The 13,880-nt window shown below is 32.8% G+C and overlaps 1 protein-coding gene across 1 annotated transcript; it reads left to right on the top strand.

Annotated features, from left to right (window-relative positions):
• Window positions 1-7: 7 nt before the first annotated feature.
• On the top strand, window positions 8-12,226 carry Vps20 (vacuolar protein sorting 20). The gene is made up of 7 exons (XM_089232436.1): window positions 8-136; window positions 3,246-3,355; window positions 5,097-5,184; window positions 8,087-8,173; window positions 8,842-8,907; window positions 11,629-11,815; window positions 11,964-12,226. Exons 1-7 carry the CDS (start codon window positions 68-70, stop codon window positions 12,011-12,013), a joined length of 657 nt encoding a protein of 218 aa, XP_089088562.1. The 5' UTR covers window positions 8-67; the 3' UTR covers window positions 12,014-12,226.
• The last annotated feature ends 1,654 nt before the right edge of the window (window positions 12,227-13,880 follow it).

Here is a 13,880-nt window from a genome sequence, read left to right as displayed (position 1 = left end):
GGACGATTTGCGTTTGTTTACATCGGAGGGAAGCTCTACAGCTGATTATTCTTACTTGCTTATTATAATGGGGTCTTGGTTCAGCAAACCCAAGAAAAAGGAATCAAGAGTGACTCCTCAAGATAAAGCAATACTGGTATAGAGTTATGAAATAAATTTCGAGAATGTGTGCTTATATTGTGAATGAAAATGTCTTTGTTTATTTATGATGTGGGCTGTAGGAGGAAAGAAAAAAATGTTTAAAAATATAATGCTCATTATAAATTCATTAGGTTTTCTTGATTGTAATTCTCCCACTTTCATCAAACATTATTTACTAGAAACAGTGGTACTCACAGAACAGCGATACAAGAACCAGAGGGGAATTTACAGGCCACACAAATTTCGCTGCCCTTCTATAATTCTAGTCCATATATGCTTAACCCATGGCCCTCGGAGTCATCTTATGTAGCCTGTGATCTCAAACCTAATTTTGTAAAAGTAATCAAAACAGCACATTTGCAGATCACTTAGGTTACCTGCGGCTTGGTTTTAGATCACTGAAGCTGAACACAGCCTATTTACACATCATCTAATTGGCCCGTAACATATTCCCAGATCACTCAAGTGACTCGTGATGTATTTACAGATCACTTGGCACAGTTTCAGAGCACTTAAGCAGCCTATGGTACAATTCCACCTCCTCACTCAAGTTATCAGTGGCACTGTTGCAGATCATTCAAGTGACTGACAGTGCAGTTCCACATCACGCAAGTTATACGCAACACAGTTCCAGATCAATGAAATGGCTCATAGCACATTTCGGCATAGCCTAAGTGACCCATGCTACATTCCCAGATAACTTAAATGACCAGCGGCACATTCCTAGATCACTTAAGTGACCAGCGGCTCATTCCCAGATCATTTAAATGACCTACAGCATATTTACAGATCACTTGCAATTGGTGGTGCATATACAGGTCATTTAGGTGGCCTGTGAAAACTTTATCAAACCAACGAAGTGGCCCACTCTCTCCTAAAGGTTCAGCATTCTTATAGTCTAATTTTCTTAACTCTAATTTGCCACCCTGGGCTATAGCCAATTTATCCCTGCTTCTAACTCCATCTTTTGGTCACTCACATGTTCTCTCTCTCTGTTTTGGTCACTCGCATGCTTGTACATACTAATTCACTCTTTTGGTCACTCACTGACCTGATCTCTTGCTCTCTAGGCCATTTGATTGCTCACTTAGCTGGCCACTTGCTTCCTCATTCACTCACATGCTTGAAAACTCCAGATTAGTAATTCTCAAATTGTGTATCGCCATCTTTTGTCGGGGGCACTACAGAGTAGGTAGGCCCGACAGGTTCTTTGAATAATTCTTTATTATAAGACTTCGGAGAGCTATTAATAACCATCAAGAAGGAAAAGGAGCACCATGGGTGGAAAATATCACTGCTCTTTTGTACATTGCTTTGTAGATGATTCACATGCTTGTGAACTGTTTAGGTCATTCGTTGTTTAGTTCACTGACCTAGTCCATTGCTCTTTACTACTAAACCACACATGCACCTCATCCATATTCCTCTGCGAAACTTCTAACGAACTAGTACATGTTGAAATGTGTGTGTAGTGAACCTGAAGTGAGAGAAGTTTGTGAATGGCATGGACTTTAGATACACTTCAGAAAGTCGCAAAATGTATCAGCTTGGAAACTTTTGTTTAGTTACTAGTTCTACAATAATATAGCATTTTTACGTGAGGGTAACGGCTAATATACAGGGTGATTATAATTAAAGTTCCCATAACTGGAGTAGTTTTTCTTAAAAACTGCTTCCACAAATGCAGCCAAATTTTTAGGATATCTTAGTGAGACCAGGTGAGAAAGATTTATGCAATAAAAAAATCAATTTCAATTTTTTGACCACCACGTGAATAAATGGCCCTTTTTTGTTGAATAATATTTCTTTCCATGGTCCCTATAGCATACATACCAAGTTTCAATAGAATATGTCTACAAGAACGGGTGCTACATAGGTATGAGTAGTTTTAGAATATACAGCAGGGTTTAAGCTACAATCAAGAAAGAAAATCTTAGAATGCGAAATAAGTAGTAGCCACTTTTGCAAAAATGCATACAGAAGGTACAGAACGAGTAAACATCCAACCATCAATCATTAGCATTGTAGCATTTTGCTGAAGCTTTTCCCCTCATTTTCAATAAAGGAATTTTTTATCTAGCTTAAACCCTGGTATACAGACAGTGCTCAGACTAATGTAGCGCCTGTCGGTATATTGACACTACTCAGACCTATATAATGCCAGTTCTGGTAGACGTATTCCATTGAAACTTTGTATATGTGCTATACAGACCAATTTTATTGTCTGTATTACCAAAGTATTTCTTGGGAGCATGGAAAGAAATAATATTAAATAAAAAAAGGGCCATTTATTTACCCGGTGGTCAAGAATTGAATTATTTTTTATTGCATAAATCTCTCTTCCATGGTCTCATTAACATATTATGAAAATTTAGCTGTGTTCGGATGAGTAGTTTTTGAGAAAAACTATTCAGAGAAAGGGAACTGTAATTATAATCGCCCTGTATTTGATATATTATATTTATATTATGAAATTCTCAAAGAAAACAAATTACACGAGTGTTAAATGCATTAAATTTAATTTTTATAGTTTTTGAATGAGAATTATATGTTGCTTATGTAAAGTTATAGCATGTGAAAAGGTTGCAGCAATGTATAGATAAGAATAAAAGACATCGTACCTTTCTGACTTATAGAGAGAGTCCTAAACGTTTTTGAACCTTCAAAGATGCCTGCCACAGATATTGACAAAACATCAAGATGTAAATTTCTTGGACCATGTCCAAGAAAAAAAACTGCAGCCCAAAAACTGCATTTCTTTCATTATTCTATGTTTATATTTTTGAAAAAAATGACATGAATCGGGATTGAGAGAAATTTCTTTTAAATACAGTAAAATCTTGATGTAACAATACTCTGCAGACCAAGAAAAAATATTATTTTAGGGAGATTATTATTACATAGAGAGGCAGCAGTTTAACATTCAAGTATAAGACATTTTTAAACAAGACTTAAAAAAATATCGTTACAGAGGAATTTATTGTTATATCAGATATAGTTGTAGCAAGGTTTCGCTGTATTATAATTTTTATTGAAGTTTCTGCCTCTCTCTTGGCTGTTCCTACTTTTTTTCTCTCTAAATTATTTTTTCCTTTATTTTTCAGCAATTGAAACAGCAGCGAGACAAACTTAAACAGTACCAGAAGAAGATAACATTGAATTTGGAAAAAGAAAGACAGATAGCTAAGAAGTTGTTACAGGATGGCAAGAAAGAGTGAGTCTTTACTGTTGGATATCCTGGTTCATAGGTGGTGATATGAATAACCAATTATTGGGGGAAGTGCTAGGGTATTTAGATGTCCTACATATGTACAAGATTCAAGAACAATTATACTGAATTAAGCATTGGAACAACATTCACTGTAACTGTTTGAGATCCCCTTTAAGTGAGACTAGAGAATGTTAAGATGATTGTCACCACAGTATTTTAAAACTAATTATCCAGAACTCTGTATTTACTGACGTTTGTTTTCTTAATGACTATTTTTCCTGTTACGATGAGAAAATCATAAATCACATCCAAACTTCTTTTGCTGATTAAAATTATGAATAATGATAATGACTATAATGAGAGATTATAGTAAACTTTGAGAGTGCAAGCAAGCAAAAATTATTCTTTTGGGTCTTTCAAAAGCTTGTTGGAAGCACAGAAATAAGTGGCGCAACAATCACCAATATTCCCTCTAATGTTTTTTTAACCAGCTTGGACCTGTCATTATTTCACTTGCAGTTTGGAGTTTAGATAATTGTGCCAAATGACATAACATGACAAGATTTATCCCACCTCACATCTGTTGCAATATGTTGAAGCGTTTCCTTAAGAATGATTAGGATTCCTAAAGATAAATCCCAGATTCATCGTTTAGATCTAGTTACAGAAGTAAAAAAAATTTTAAGACTGGGTTTGTAAAATGAAATAAAAACTATTATTTTTGTCTTGGAATTTTATTCAAAATAAGCCCCTCTGGCTTCAATACACTAGTTACAGCCATTTAATAACGATTTAAATGCCTGTTCCCCTCCACTTTGCAGAATTGCCTCCAAAGTATGCATAAAAAAATTGTTGTTTTTGACTAAGCATTGAATAGGGTAAAGGGATGCCGTGGGTGGAAAAAATTTGAGAACCCCTGTTGTGTGTATATGATACTAGACATTTTTAACCTTTTACATTGCACACTTAATAAACCTTTGATTAAAAAACCTTTGATTTGACTTAATAAACCCTTACACTAATGAATGTACACTTTAATAAACCTTTATATGTGTGAAACCTTAAATTTTAATTACTAAATAATTTTTTGAAGGATGAAACTGTAATGAGTTAGGTTTGGTGGTTGAATGCGGAGAACAAATGCGGAAAAAAAAAAATTTCCATAAAGATCGTTCAACTATAGGATCGGAAGTTAATTTAAGAATGAAATCTCAGAATTGGCTGATGAATTGTTGATCTTGTACAGAAATCATATTTATACATTCAAACGCCATTTCCCACGTTCTTTTTTGTCCAAGAACATTGTACATTTGTGCTTCTAGCATGAGGGGCTGTATAAAATTGATTTTCGTCTGCCTATATCTTCTCTATATCAATCTACAATTTTAAACCAATCTGCACCAAATTTACATAAATACCAAACAGTACAAAACTAGAACGATAGGTTTAACTTGGAATGAAGTTTGCCAGAGCTGTACAAAACCATAAAATGGGCAAAAAAAAACTGTTAGGCAACAATGATTCCTGGGCCAATGACTTCTGTTTACCGTGGTTCCCAAACAATGTATTTCAAATAAATTTATCACTTTATAATGGTTTGTCACTTTTCATAATGCTCCCATTATGTGCAGGAAATCTGGGCAGCGCTGCATATTTTTGTTAGTATTACTAAACATTTGAGAAAACATTTTTTTTCCCTCCATTAAAACATTAATGGTTTTATTTTTATCTCTTTTTTTTTAAGGAAAGCAATGCTTTTGCTACGAAAGAAAAGATTTATGGAGCAAACACTTTCAAAGACTGACAATCAGTTGATGAACTTGGAGCAAATGGTATATGAATGATTATGAATCATTTTGATTTCCATGTTACTCTTTCTAAAAGGTATCAAGTAAAGTTGTGTAAAAAAGGGTTTTTTTTTTGTTATTGTAATGATAAAAATTGAATGCTTGAAATCAGAATTTGAAAATCTGTGTGGCACTTGCAGCATCTTATGGTATCAGGAGTGGAATCAAAACTTATCTCTAATTTTCAACAAAACTATCTTATCATCAATGGCCTTGTTGACTACCAAACCTACAGGGTAGAGGTGAAAATTGAGAAATTTCCCTACTGACCAGTGGGGACTAGACCTGCTAAATCTGGTGGCCACCCACAAATGCAAGCGGAAAAAAATCAATGCTGGCTGAATCCCGCCGTTGTTACTTTCATATTAAACACATCAAACAGTTGCAAAACAATCTGCAAATAAAAAAATAATTTCACACCTCTATTTTTTTTATCTATTTATTATTCATTTCTAGTAATTTATATACACATCAACTGAAATATACTGCACAGTAATTAATCTTTAAGGTACAGATGCCTGCTTTGAAAAGAACCCTGCTACCACAACTGAATGCTTTCTTCGGGATTAAAATCTAATGATATTTTACCTTTTTTTAATGAAAACTTCATTTTCTAGGTTTTTTTTTTCCCATTGAACATGATCTATTGTTGATATGGTGTTTTTTTCTTTGATCCATACTCTCTCTACCTCAGCAATGCTTGGTGGAATCGTTAATAGAATCTGCAATATCATTCTCATTGTCTCAAACTTGGTGAACTTTGGGGAAGTCATCTTCTCCAACAGTGACTCAACCATCAAAAACATGATATTTGACAGTTTGAAATTTTTGTATTATGTTTCTAAGTATTTTCCACTTGGAATGTGCTCTTTCTTTTAGGGAGAACAAATAATTTTTTTTCCATTGCTTGCACAGTTGATCTCTTCTCATTCAATAATTTTTTTCTCTTCTATCTTGACACTGGAACATTGATGGTGACTAGAGTAAAAAATTGCAGTTTCAACTATTAAATATGTCTGATTGGCAAGTGGCGACCCTTTAATTTTTACCTTTACTACAGAGTATTTGTAAACTGCTTGCAAAAAAATTTGAGGGGAGGGTGATAGTACTCCTCAAGATGAACAATGTTTGCAGTGAAAACTATCATCGCAATTCACTCAGCATGTCTGCAAAGCAAAACTTAGAAATGCATCCAACAAGCACTTAGACTAGTTCTCTGACCTCTGACATTTCTGCTTTGCCAGAGAAGCAGCACCTCTCCAGAACAAAACAGTCAATCATTTGTGTATTATGGAGGACATTTGTCTTAGGCAAATGCTTTCATATAATAACTCTATCCTAAATGGCAACGGTTCATGAAATGTGGGGGGGCATAAGAGATTCTCCAAAATGAAAACTAAGAGTAAAAATATTATTATAAACCTTGAGTAAAAATATTATTATAAACCTTGAGTAAAAATATGTCTAACTAAAAAATGTCTCAACTCAGCTGAACAGATACTTGCCATACATGTATCATATAATGTAAGTTTATCAAATTCTATACGTACAATTCTACAATAAAAATATCAAGCCATTGTTTATACAGGAGGATTCAGAAAGAATCAACAGATTTTTAAATATTTTTCTATATTTTTAAAAAGAAACATGATGAATAATATGTGGATATATAGAGGAAATGTTTACATTTTTGATTACGAGCAATTATAGTAACGCTAGTGTGTTATTTATGAAGCTTTTTTGACGAAGAAGTGAAGTTAATAAAAATATTGGGTAAAACATTGGGTTCTTAAAAATATTATATCGTAAACACATTCATAAAGAATGCAATTTTTGATATTTTATTGAGTTTGAAACATGATTTCTAAACATTTATTCATTGTATCATTATAAAACTTTAATACATATTTTGCCATATATGCAAGGTTATATGAACCAAAATCTAAGGTTGATCATATGTATTTATCTAATTACAGTGTTTAATGAATATGTTAAATGAAATTTCGAAAAACTCATATGTACATCAACAGATTTGAGTGTAACTTATGAGCATACCATACAATCCTTTAAATTTTGGTTCATGACCTGTGCCATTATGGGCCAAATGCAGTGCGAACAAAATATTTCATTCTTAGAATTTTTTGCAGTCGTGTTTTGAATATTACATGAATTTTGCTTAAAATTTGACACAAAATGACTTTCTCATACAAAGGGACATAGGTAGTGCATAATTTATTTTTGTTCTTTTTTATTTTTTTTCATCAAAAAATTTTATTAAAGTTTACTCCAGTACCATTTTATTATAAAGTTCTAAGAAAGGTAGTCTGATACCTTAAATTGGTTGGTTGCTTATTAGGACGACCACTTGGATGATTTAGAGTATTTTTTTTATGGTAGTCTGGCTTTCTCATTTACGCTTATATTATAAGCAGCAACTTTTTTTCCCCCTGACATCAAAACACTGTCACATAAGGTTTGACTGGTGTTTTAAATGTCAATCAGCAAAAAATAATATGGTTAAAAAGAGATGTTTATTTTATATTCTGATGCATATGTTGTAATTTGGATTCAAAATACAACTGTACAACAAAAAGACTAAAAAAAGACTACTACTTTGTGAAATGATGAATTTTAGTTATTTATAAGGATATGAAAGATAAAAAAAAAATAGTTTTATTTAATTTCTTTAGAAATTGGTATAGTCATTCACATAACATCACTTTGATTTTACTTTGAACAACTTTTGAATTTTGATATTTGTGCAGAAATAATAGGGATTTCTATTTCAAGAAACAACACTTGTGTGAAAAGATGAAAAAACTTTATCTAGTTAGCATGAAAAGCTTATTGCTATTATAAAGTAATTATGTTTAATTATCAATTACAGGCAACTGATATAGAATTTGCTCAGATTGAAATACAAGTTGTAGAAGGTCTGAAAGTTGGAAATGAATCACTAAAGTCACTTCATCAGGTAATTTTTTTTTTTTGAACTCTTGTTTACCAGTAATAGTTATAACAATCAGTATGATATAGTCATTGGGCTAAGGCTATGTCCTAAAATTCAAATTTCAAAAGAAGTTGGGTTGGCAACTAGAATTTGTTGGCCAGCTACTTGATTTTTTTCACTTACCCTAGATTAATTAACTCTGATGTTTGATGCGAGTCTCTGATATTTTGTCTTCATATATATCACCAAATCTACTCAAAAGTCATTTTACATTTTGACTTTTATGAAATTGTAACCAACTTTTTGAATGCAACTGCAAATACATTTATAGCTTGTTCATTTATAAATTTTTGTAAGAATTTTTGAAGGAAAAAATTATCCAGAATCAAAATAAATTAGGAGTGGTGATAAACACTCAACTAACCATACAACTCAATCATGATTGACAGGTTTCTATTTCGTCACCTTCCTGTGCAACTTAGACCTATCTGGTTTTCTGCCTCTGATGAGAGCTTTTACCTTTTTCAACAGTGTTCATAAAACCTCCCAAAATATTCCCATTCTTCCTATCTGGCTCATCTTTGGGCGTTAAAGAATTAACAGAGATCTGAAAAAATCAAGGTTCTTTTTGCATTTCATTTTATGTTTTTTCCTTCTTGCATTATCATATTAAATACATTTTACATACTTAGGTGTTATCTCTGGATGAGATTGAAAGGATAATGGATGAAACTCAAGAAGGAATCGAGAAACAAAGGGTGAGGAAAATCCTTCCTTTACACTTTTTTTTTACTATTTCCTTGCTATTTTCAATTCTCAAAAATGTTTAATAAGCCTAAATTTGATTTTTATAGTAAGTCAATGCAGTGATCTGTAAGGGTAATTATCTCATACATATGTTATGCAGTCATCACGTTTTTCAGATAACCATTAGGAATCACCTTTGATCTTGTTTTGATCTTGAGTCTATAGTCTGGGTTCATTTCCCAGGTACTTAATGTCTAGTTTTGAGGCTTTGGTCTCAGTTATGTGGAAATTTTTTAAACAAAAGGGAAATTTCTTTTTATCTTTGAGAAACAATGAAAAATGTGGAGTAAATATAACCTCTTCCCATACAAGAGCGAGATATTGCATAATACAATAGCTGTAAGAAATACTTTGTAGCTGTCTCCCTGTTCTTTCTCTCAGTCCCTTGCAATATTTCATTGGTAACCCTATGAACCAAATTAGATTTTGTCTTTTACCCACATTGTTTTGACGAGTTGAAAAAAATATTATATATTGCATATATCATTGAAGGGTTGCTGGTGGGGGGGGGGATGAAAACCTACTCTGTTAATCTTTTCTCCCTTAATTTCCTAAATGTCAACAAACATACCAGTTTCTGGGTTATATCGCTGGTACTTTAACTATACATCCTCTAAATTTGTTTCCAAATGCCCATAAATAAAGAAGTAAACTGATTTGACACTTTTCTTCATTCCTTGAAAGGTAGAAAGAAGTTTTTCATGAAAGCAGTTCACAGGTAAGAAACATCAATATGAAAAAATCTGAAATTACCTGGGAAACAGATCCTCTGACAGTTTGAAAACCCCCATTGTTGGGGTTCTAAATGGTCCTAAAATATATAAAAATATATGTTTCTTCATGGGTGGTTAAAAAGTTTCATAATATTTACCCTCTACTCAGTTTTATTGTAGATTACCTATTAAAGTTCAGGCATTTGCCTTTTTTTCCTTGAAATCCAAGTTGTATAGCCTAGGGGAAATTCAATTCCGCTAGACTACAGGAATAGTCTGAGAAAAGCTGCTCTCAAAACAGCTGCATAATTTTTTTTTTACCTTTTTCAGTTGTCTTCTATGAAAGATAGATGGCCCTCAAACTCATACATCACAAATACAATGATACCTCTTGAAAGATAAATCTACAAAGATAATTCACATTCTGGAATCATATTCATTAGCCAAAAACTTTGTAAGCCAAGGTATCACTGTACAGCGAAAGCTATCTAAGACGGCCACTGTATGAGACAGAAACCTGTCATTGACAGAATCACAAAATTGTCCCTTTATCAATTAATGCTTTTATGTGTGTGTGTGCACTTTTATAAAGTGGAATATTGTTTCAGTCTCTCGACATTCTGTTCCAAACAGGTTTAACCGCATTACACAATTGACAAAAAAGTGTGGTATACAAACAGAGAATCCTGGGTTCGAACCCACAATCACTAACAAAATAGTGATGGGGCAGACAGGCACACTACCACTACTCAGCAATGTACAATCATTCCACATTGTACAACAAACCTATTAAGAGAATAGAGAAATAATAAAACTAGAATATATATGAGTATGCCATCTATGTCATTTTAAGAACTTTGTGTAAAAAAATTTCTATGAAAAAAAAAAATCCAGATCTTCTCAGGATAGGAGCATGCTGAGGGTTAATCTATAAGCAAGTCTTTTAATGTATGTTTTCTATAAAATGAAAGTGGCTACTAGGAGGTTGAATGAAAACATTTTTAGTACTCAACACTTTAGTGTATGAAACTTGACACCATGTAAGTCTAGGCACAGAACCAAAAATAATATGGAGTGCCAAGGTTTTGTTCAAAAAAGTATAGGGCATGCGATCTTTGCTCCCAATATGGCGCAACACCTGACACATCAAATCTAGACTTGGGAGCTGGGAACCAAGAAAAAATTGGAATAGAAAAACATTCTCAAAAAGTAAGTCCTAATTCCGTCTTTGTCTCATCAACCGTTCGTGGAAGAAGTATGGTTCCAATTTAAAAAATGCTCAAGATGTGTTCAGAAAATACCCTGTAAATGTTAGAGATTTGAAATACAGTGTACCCAAAAATAAAAAATGTAAATTTTTATACAGTCCCCCCTGTCTTCTAACTTCCAGTTAGAAAGTTTTTACCCTGTCTCTTCTGACCCCCCAAAAAATGTTTTCAACTGCAATATTCGCTGGAATATTTGAATTCAAAAATTAGAAAAAGTTAAGAAAGAACAGCATAAATGAGGGAAAGGAGCATTGCCCTTAGTTTATGCTGTTCTTCCCCAACTTTTATCACCTTGTTAAATTCAAATATCTCAGATAATATTGCACTTGGCAACAGTTTTTTGGCTTCGGGAGAGATGGGGCAACAACTTTCTGATTGGAAGTTAGAGCACAGGGAAACTAAAAAAATTTAGATTTTTTTTTATTTTGTGATGCACTGTATTTTCACCCTCAAAACTGGTACAGGATGGTGTCTGTACCAGTTAAGCATTTTTTTTAAATTGGAACCATACTTCTTCGACAGAAAGTTGATAAGATAAAGGTTGAAGTAGGACTTACGGGATATGTATATTGGGGATCAACAGTACTTGAACTGGGAATCAATAACTACTTTGTGTATATAACTGTAAAGGAAGAATGTAAAATATAAAAAAAAATGTTCAGTGCAATTTTTTCTACTCTAATTTTACCAGGAAATTGATGATTTATTAAGTGGCCAACTCAGCGCCGAAGATGAAGATGCAGTTTTGGAAGAGCTCGAAGGAATAATAGCAGAATCAATACCAGAACCAATTAAGGAAGAAGTTGCACCATCTGGAGAACGTGAAACTAAAGATGAAGAACTTGAATTACCTGAAGTGCCTAGTGAAGCACCATCTAGTGAGTATTGATGCTTATTTATTGTTTTAAAAACAATTATCTTATTTATTTGTTAACCAAGTGGTTCTCAAATTCTTGCCACCTTTGGCTCCCTTGCTTATGACAATGATAATTGCTGCACACACAGTCATGAAAATTTTATTCACAGAGCCAGCAAAGGCACAAAAAGAACAAAGGGAAATGTTGGCTGCATCTTAGGAAACTACTTGAAAAATCGTCTTTATGTGACATTTATACCGAAAGAAAGATCGTCTTATCACTAAAGAGAAAAAACCTGTCTACTGCAAAGGTGTTATCTCATTTGCAAGAAGTGTGTTTCCATGAAAATTTTGTAAATTCCCTGTATATGTTCTTATTGGTTTCAAAATTTGTAAATAACTGCAATAAAATAACTTTTTATTATTTACTTTATTCTGGTGTTGCCGATTTTTTTACATGATATTTTATATACTTTGAGCCGTCCTTAACTGTTGATTACTTTGTGACCAATGCATGTACACTGTTGTTTTATTTTCAATTTGTCTCTGGTGAAACATTTCGTTATTAAAAATATATATGACTCATAATAGGAGACTGATTGGTTGATAGTTCTTGATATCCTCTTTTTCACCCTGTTTGTAAAGAATCATCATTGCGTTATTCCAATCTTCAGGCACATCTGATTTTATGAGAAAATTTGTGAACAAGGCAGCTAGCATACTGGCAAATTCTTCTCCTGCTTCTTTAATGTCTATTGAAATCCCATCTTCACCTTTTTTCATACATCTTATAGCCTTCCTCTTTCAGCACAGGTGCTATCTCAGAATTTGTCCAGTATTTTTTCTAGAAATTTGAGAAAATGGACAATCTCTAAAAAGGACAGACTTTTGGCAATATAGTGTAGACATATATATCATACTATTAGTTGAAATGTAGTTTTATTTGTCATGTTATTATTAAAAAAAAGAACCTTTTTTTTGATATTGTCAAGTTATATGAAACACAGATATTTCATTATTTATTGCATTATTGAATATTTTGAATAAAATTTTAAAACTTCTCTACTCGGATGGCACTATTTTAATCACCCTGAAGATAGTTGGTGGCAGCAGTTTATGCTGAGCTCAAACTGCTGGAAGCTATAAATATGAAATTTGGTCAGTATGTTTTATAATATAAAACTTGCCAAGACGGGATTTTTGGAAATGAAACACCCAAAAGAGTCATGAGGGATTCAAACGTTATTGGAAGGAATCATCGCTAAGCAATTTTGAGATTACCAAATCCACACAAGCGAAGCCACGGGTAACAGCTAGTAGAGTACATGGGTCATCCCCCCCCCCCCAAAAAAAAAAAAATTATATTCTACATTTTTGGAATTAAAAGTTCAAAGTTGAATTTTCAAAGTTTAATACTTCATAAATATTTTTCATTTTTTTTTGGTAATCGTATTTTATTTTTCGAGTTTTATGAGTGAAAGTCGTGGATTTTGTCTACTCTGTTACGGAAACAAATATTGCTTTAAAAACAAATATTATTTCTGCCTCTTGAAAAATAATGAAATCAACTTATTTCTCACACATATGCTGAAGAAAAAGACAGTTTAACATTTTTTTTTTTACCTTGTTTTGATGGTTTTTCGTTTTTTTTTTCAAAATAAAAAAATTTCATGTAAAAAAGTTTTTTTATATAATTTTTTACATATATTTAACTACTTAAAATCAAAACCTTTTATTTCTGACAGACATTGGGTTGGTAATTTATAATTTAACATCTTAGTTTGAAGTGTTCTTTAATTTTTTTGCTTGTGAACTGCAAAAATGCTTCCCGTAGCTTCTAAAGCAGAATATGCTGAAATCTGCGATGTACGTCACAAAACAATCGGTGCCACTGCAGAGCAATCTGGAAGAATTTTAAGGAAAAATGTAGAGAACTACTATAATGGGGATTTATAGAGCAGAACATTTCCACTCAGCCGAGGACTCGTTGCAGAACAGTGCAAAACATTTTGCTTTGGAGCCGTAATGGAGTGGACAGATATGTGTTTAACTAACTGAGAGAAAGATCTCAAATATTCTAAATAGGC

Source organism: Pholcus phalangioides, unplaced genomic scaffold (genome assembly GCF_987345545.1).
Source record: "Pholcus phalangioides strain wild (caught in Gottingen) unplaced genomic scaffold, Ppha-v1.0 ptg000001l_1, whole genome shotgun sequence".
NCBI lineage: Eukaryota > Metazoa > Arthropoda > Arachnida > Araneae > Pholcidae > Pholcus > Pholcus phalangioides.
This window is presented reverse-complemented; position numbering and strand designations above follow the sequence as displayed.

Coding starts and splice junctions, on each gene's coding strand:
- Vps20 (XM_089232436.1), top strand. CDS start 68: ATGGGGTCTTGGTTCAGCAAACCCAAGAAAAAGGAATCAAGAGTGACT. Junction 137..3,245: donor CTCAAGATAAAGCAATACTG/GTATAGAGTTAT, acceptor TTTATTTTTCAG/CAATTGAAACAGCAGCGAGA. Junction 8,174..8,841: donor CACTAAAGTCACTTCATCAG/GTAATTTTTTTT, acceptor TTACATACTTAG/GTGTTATCTCTGGATGAGAT.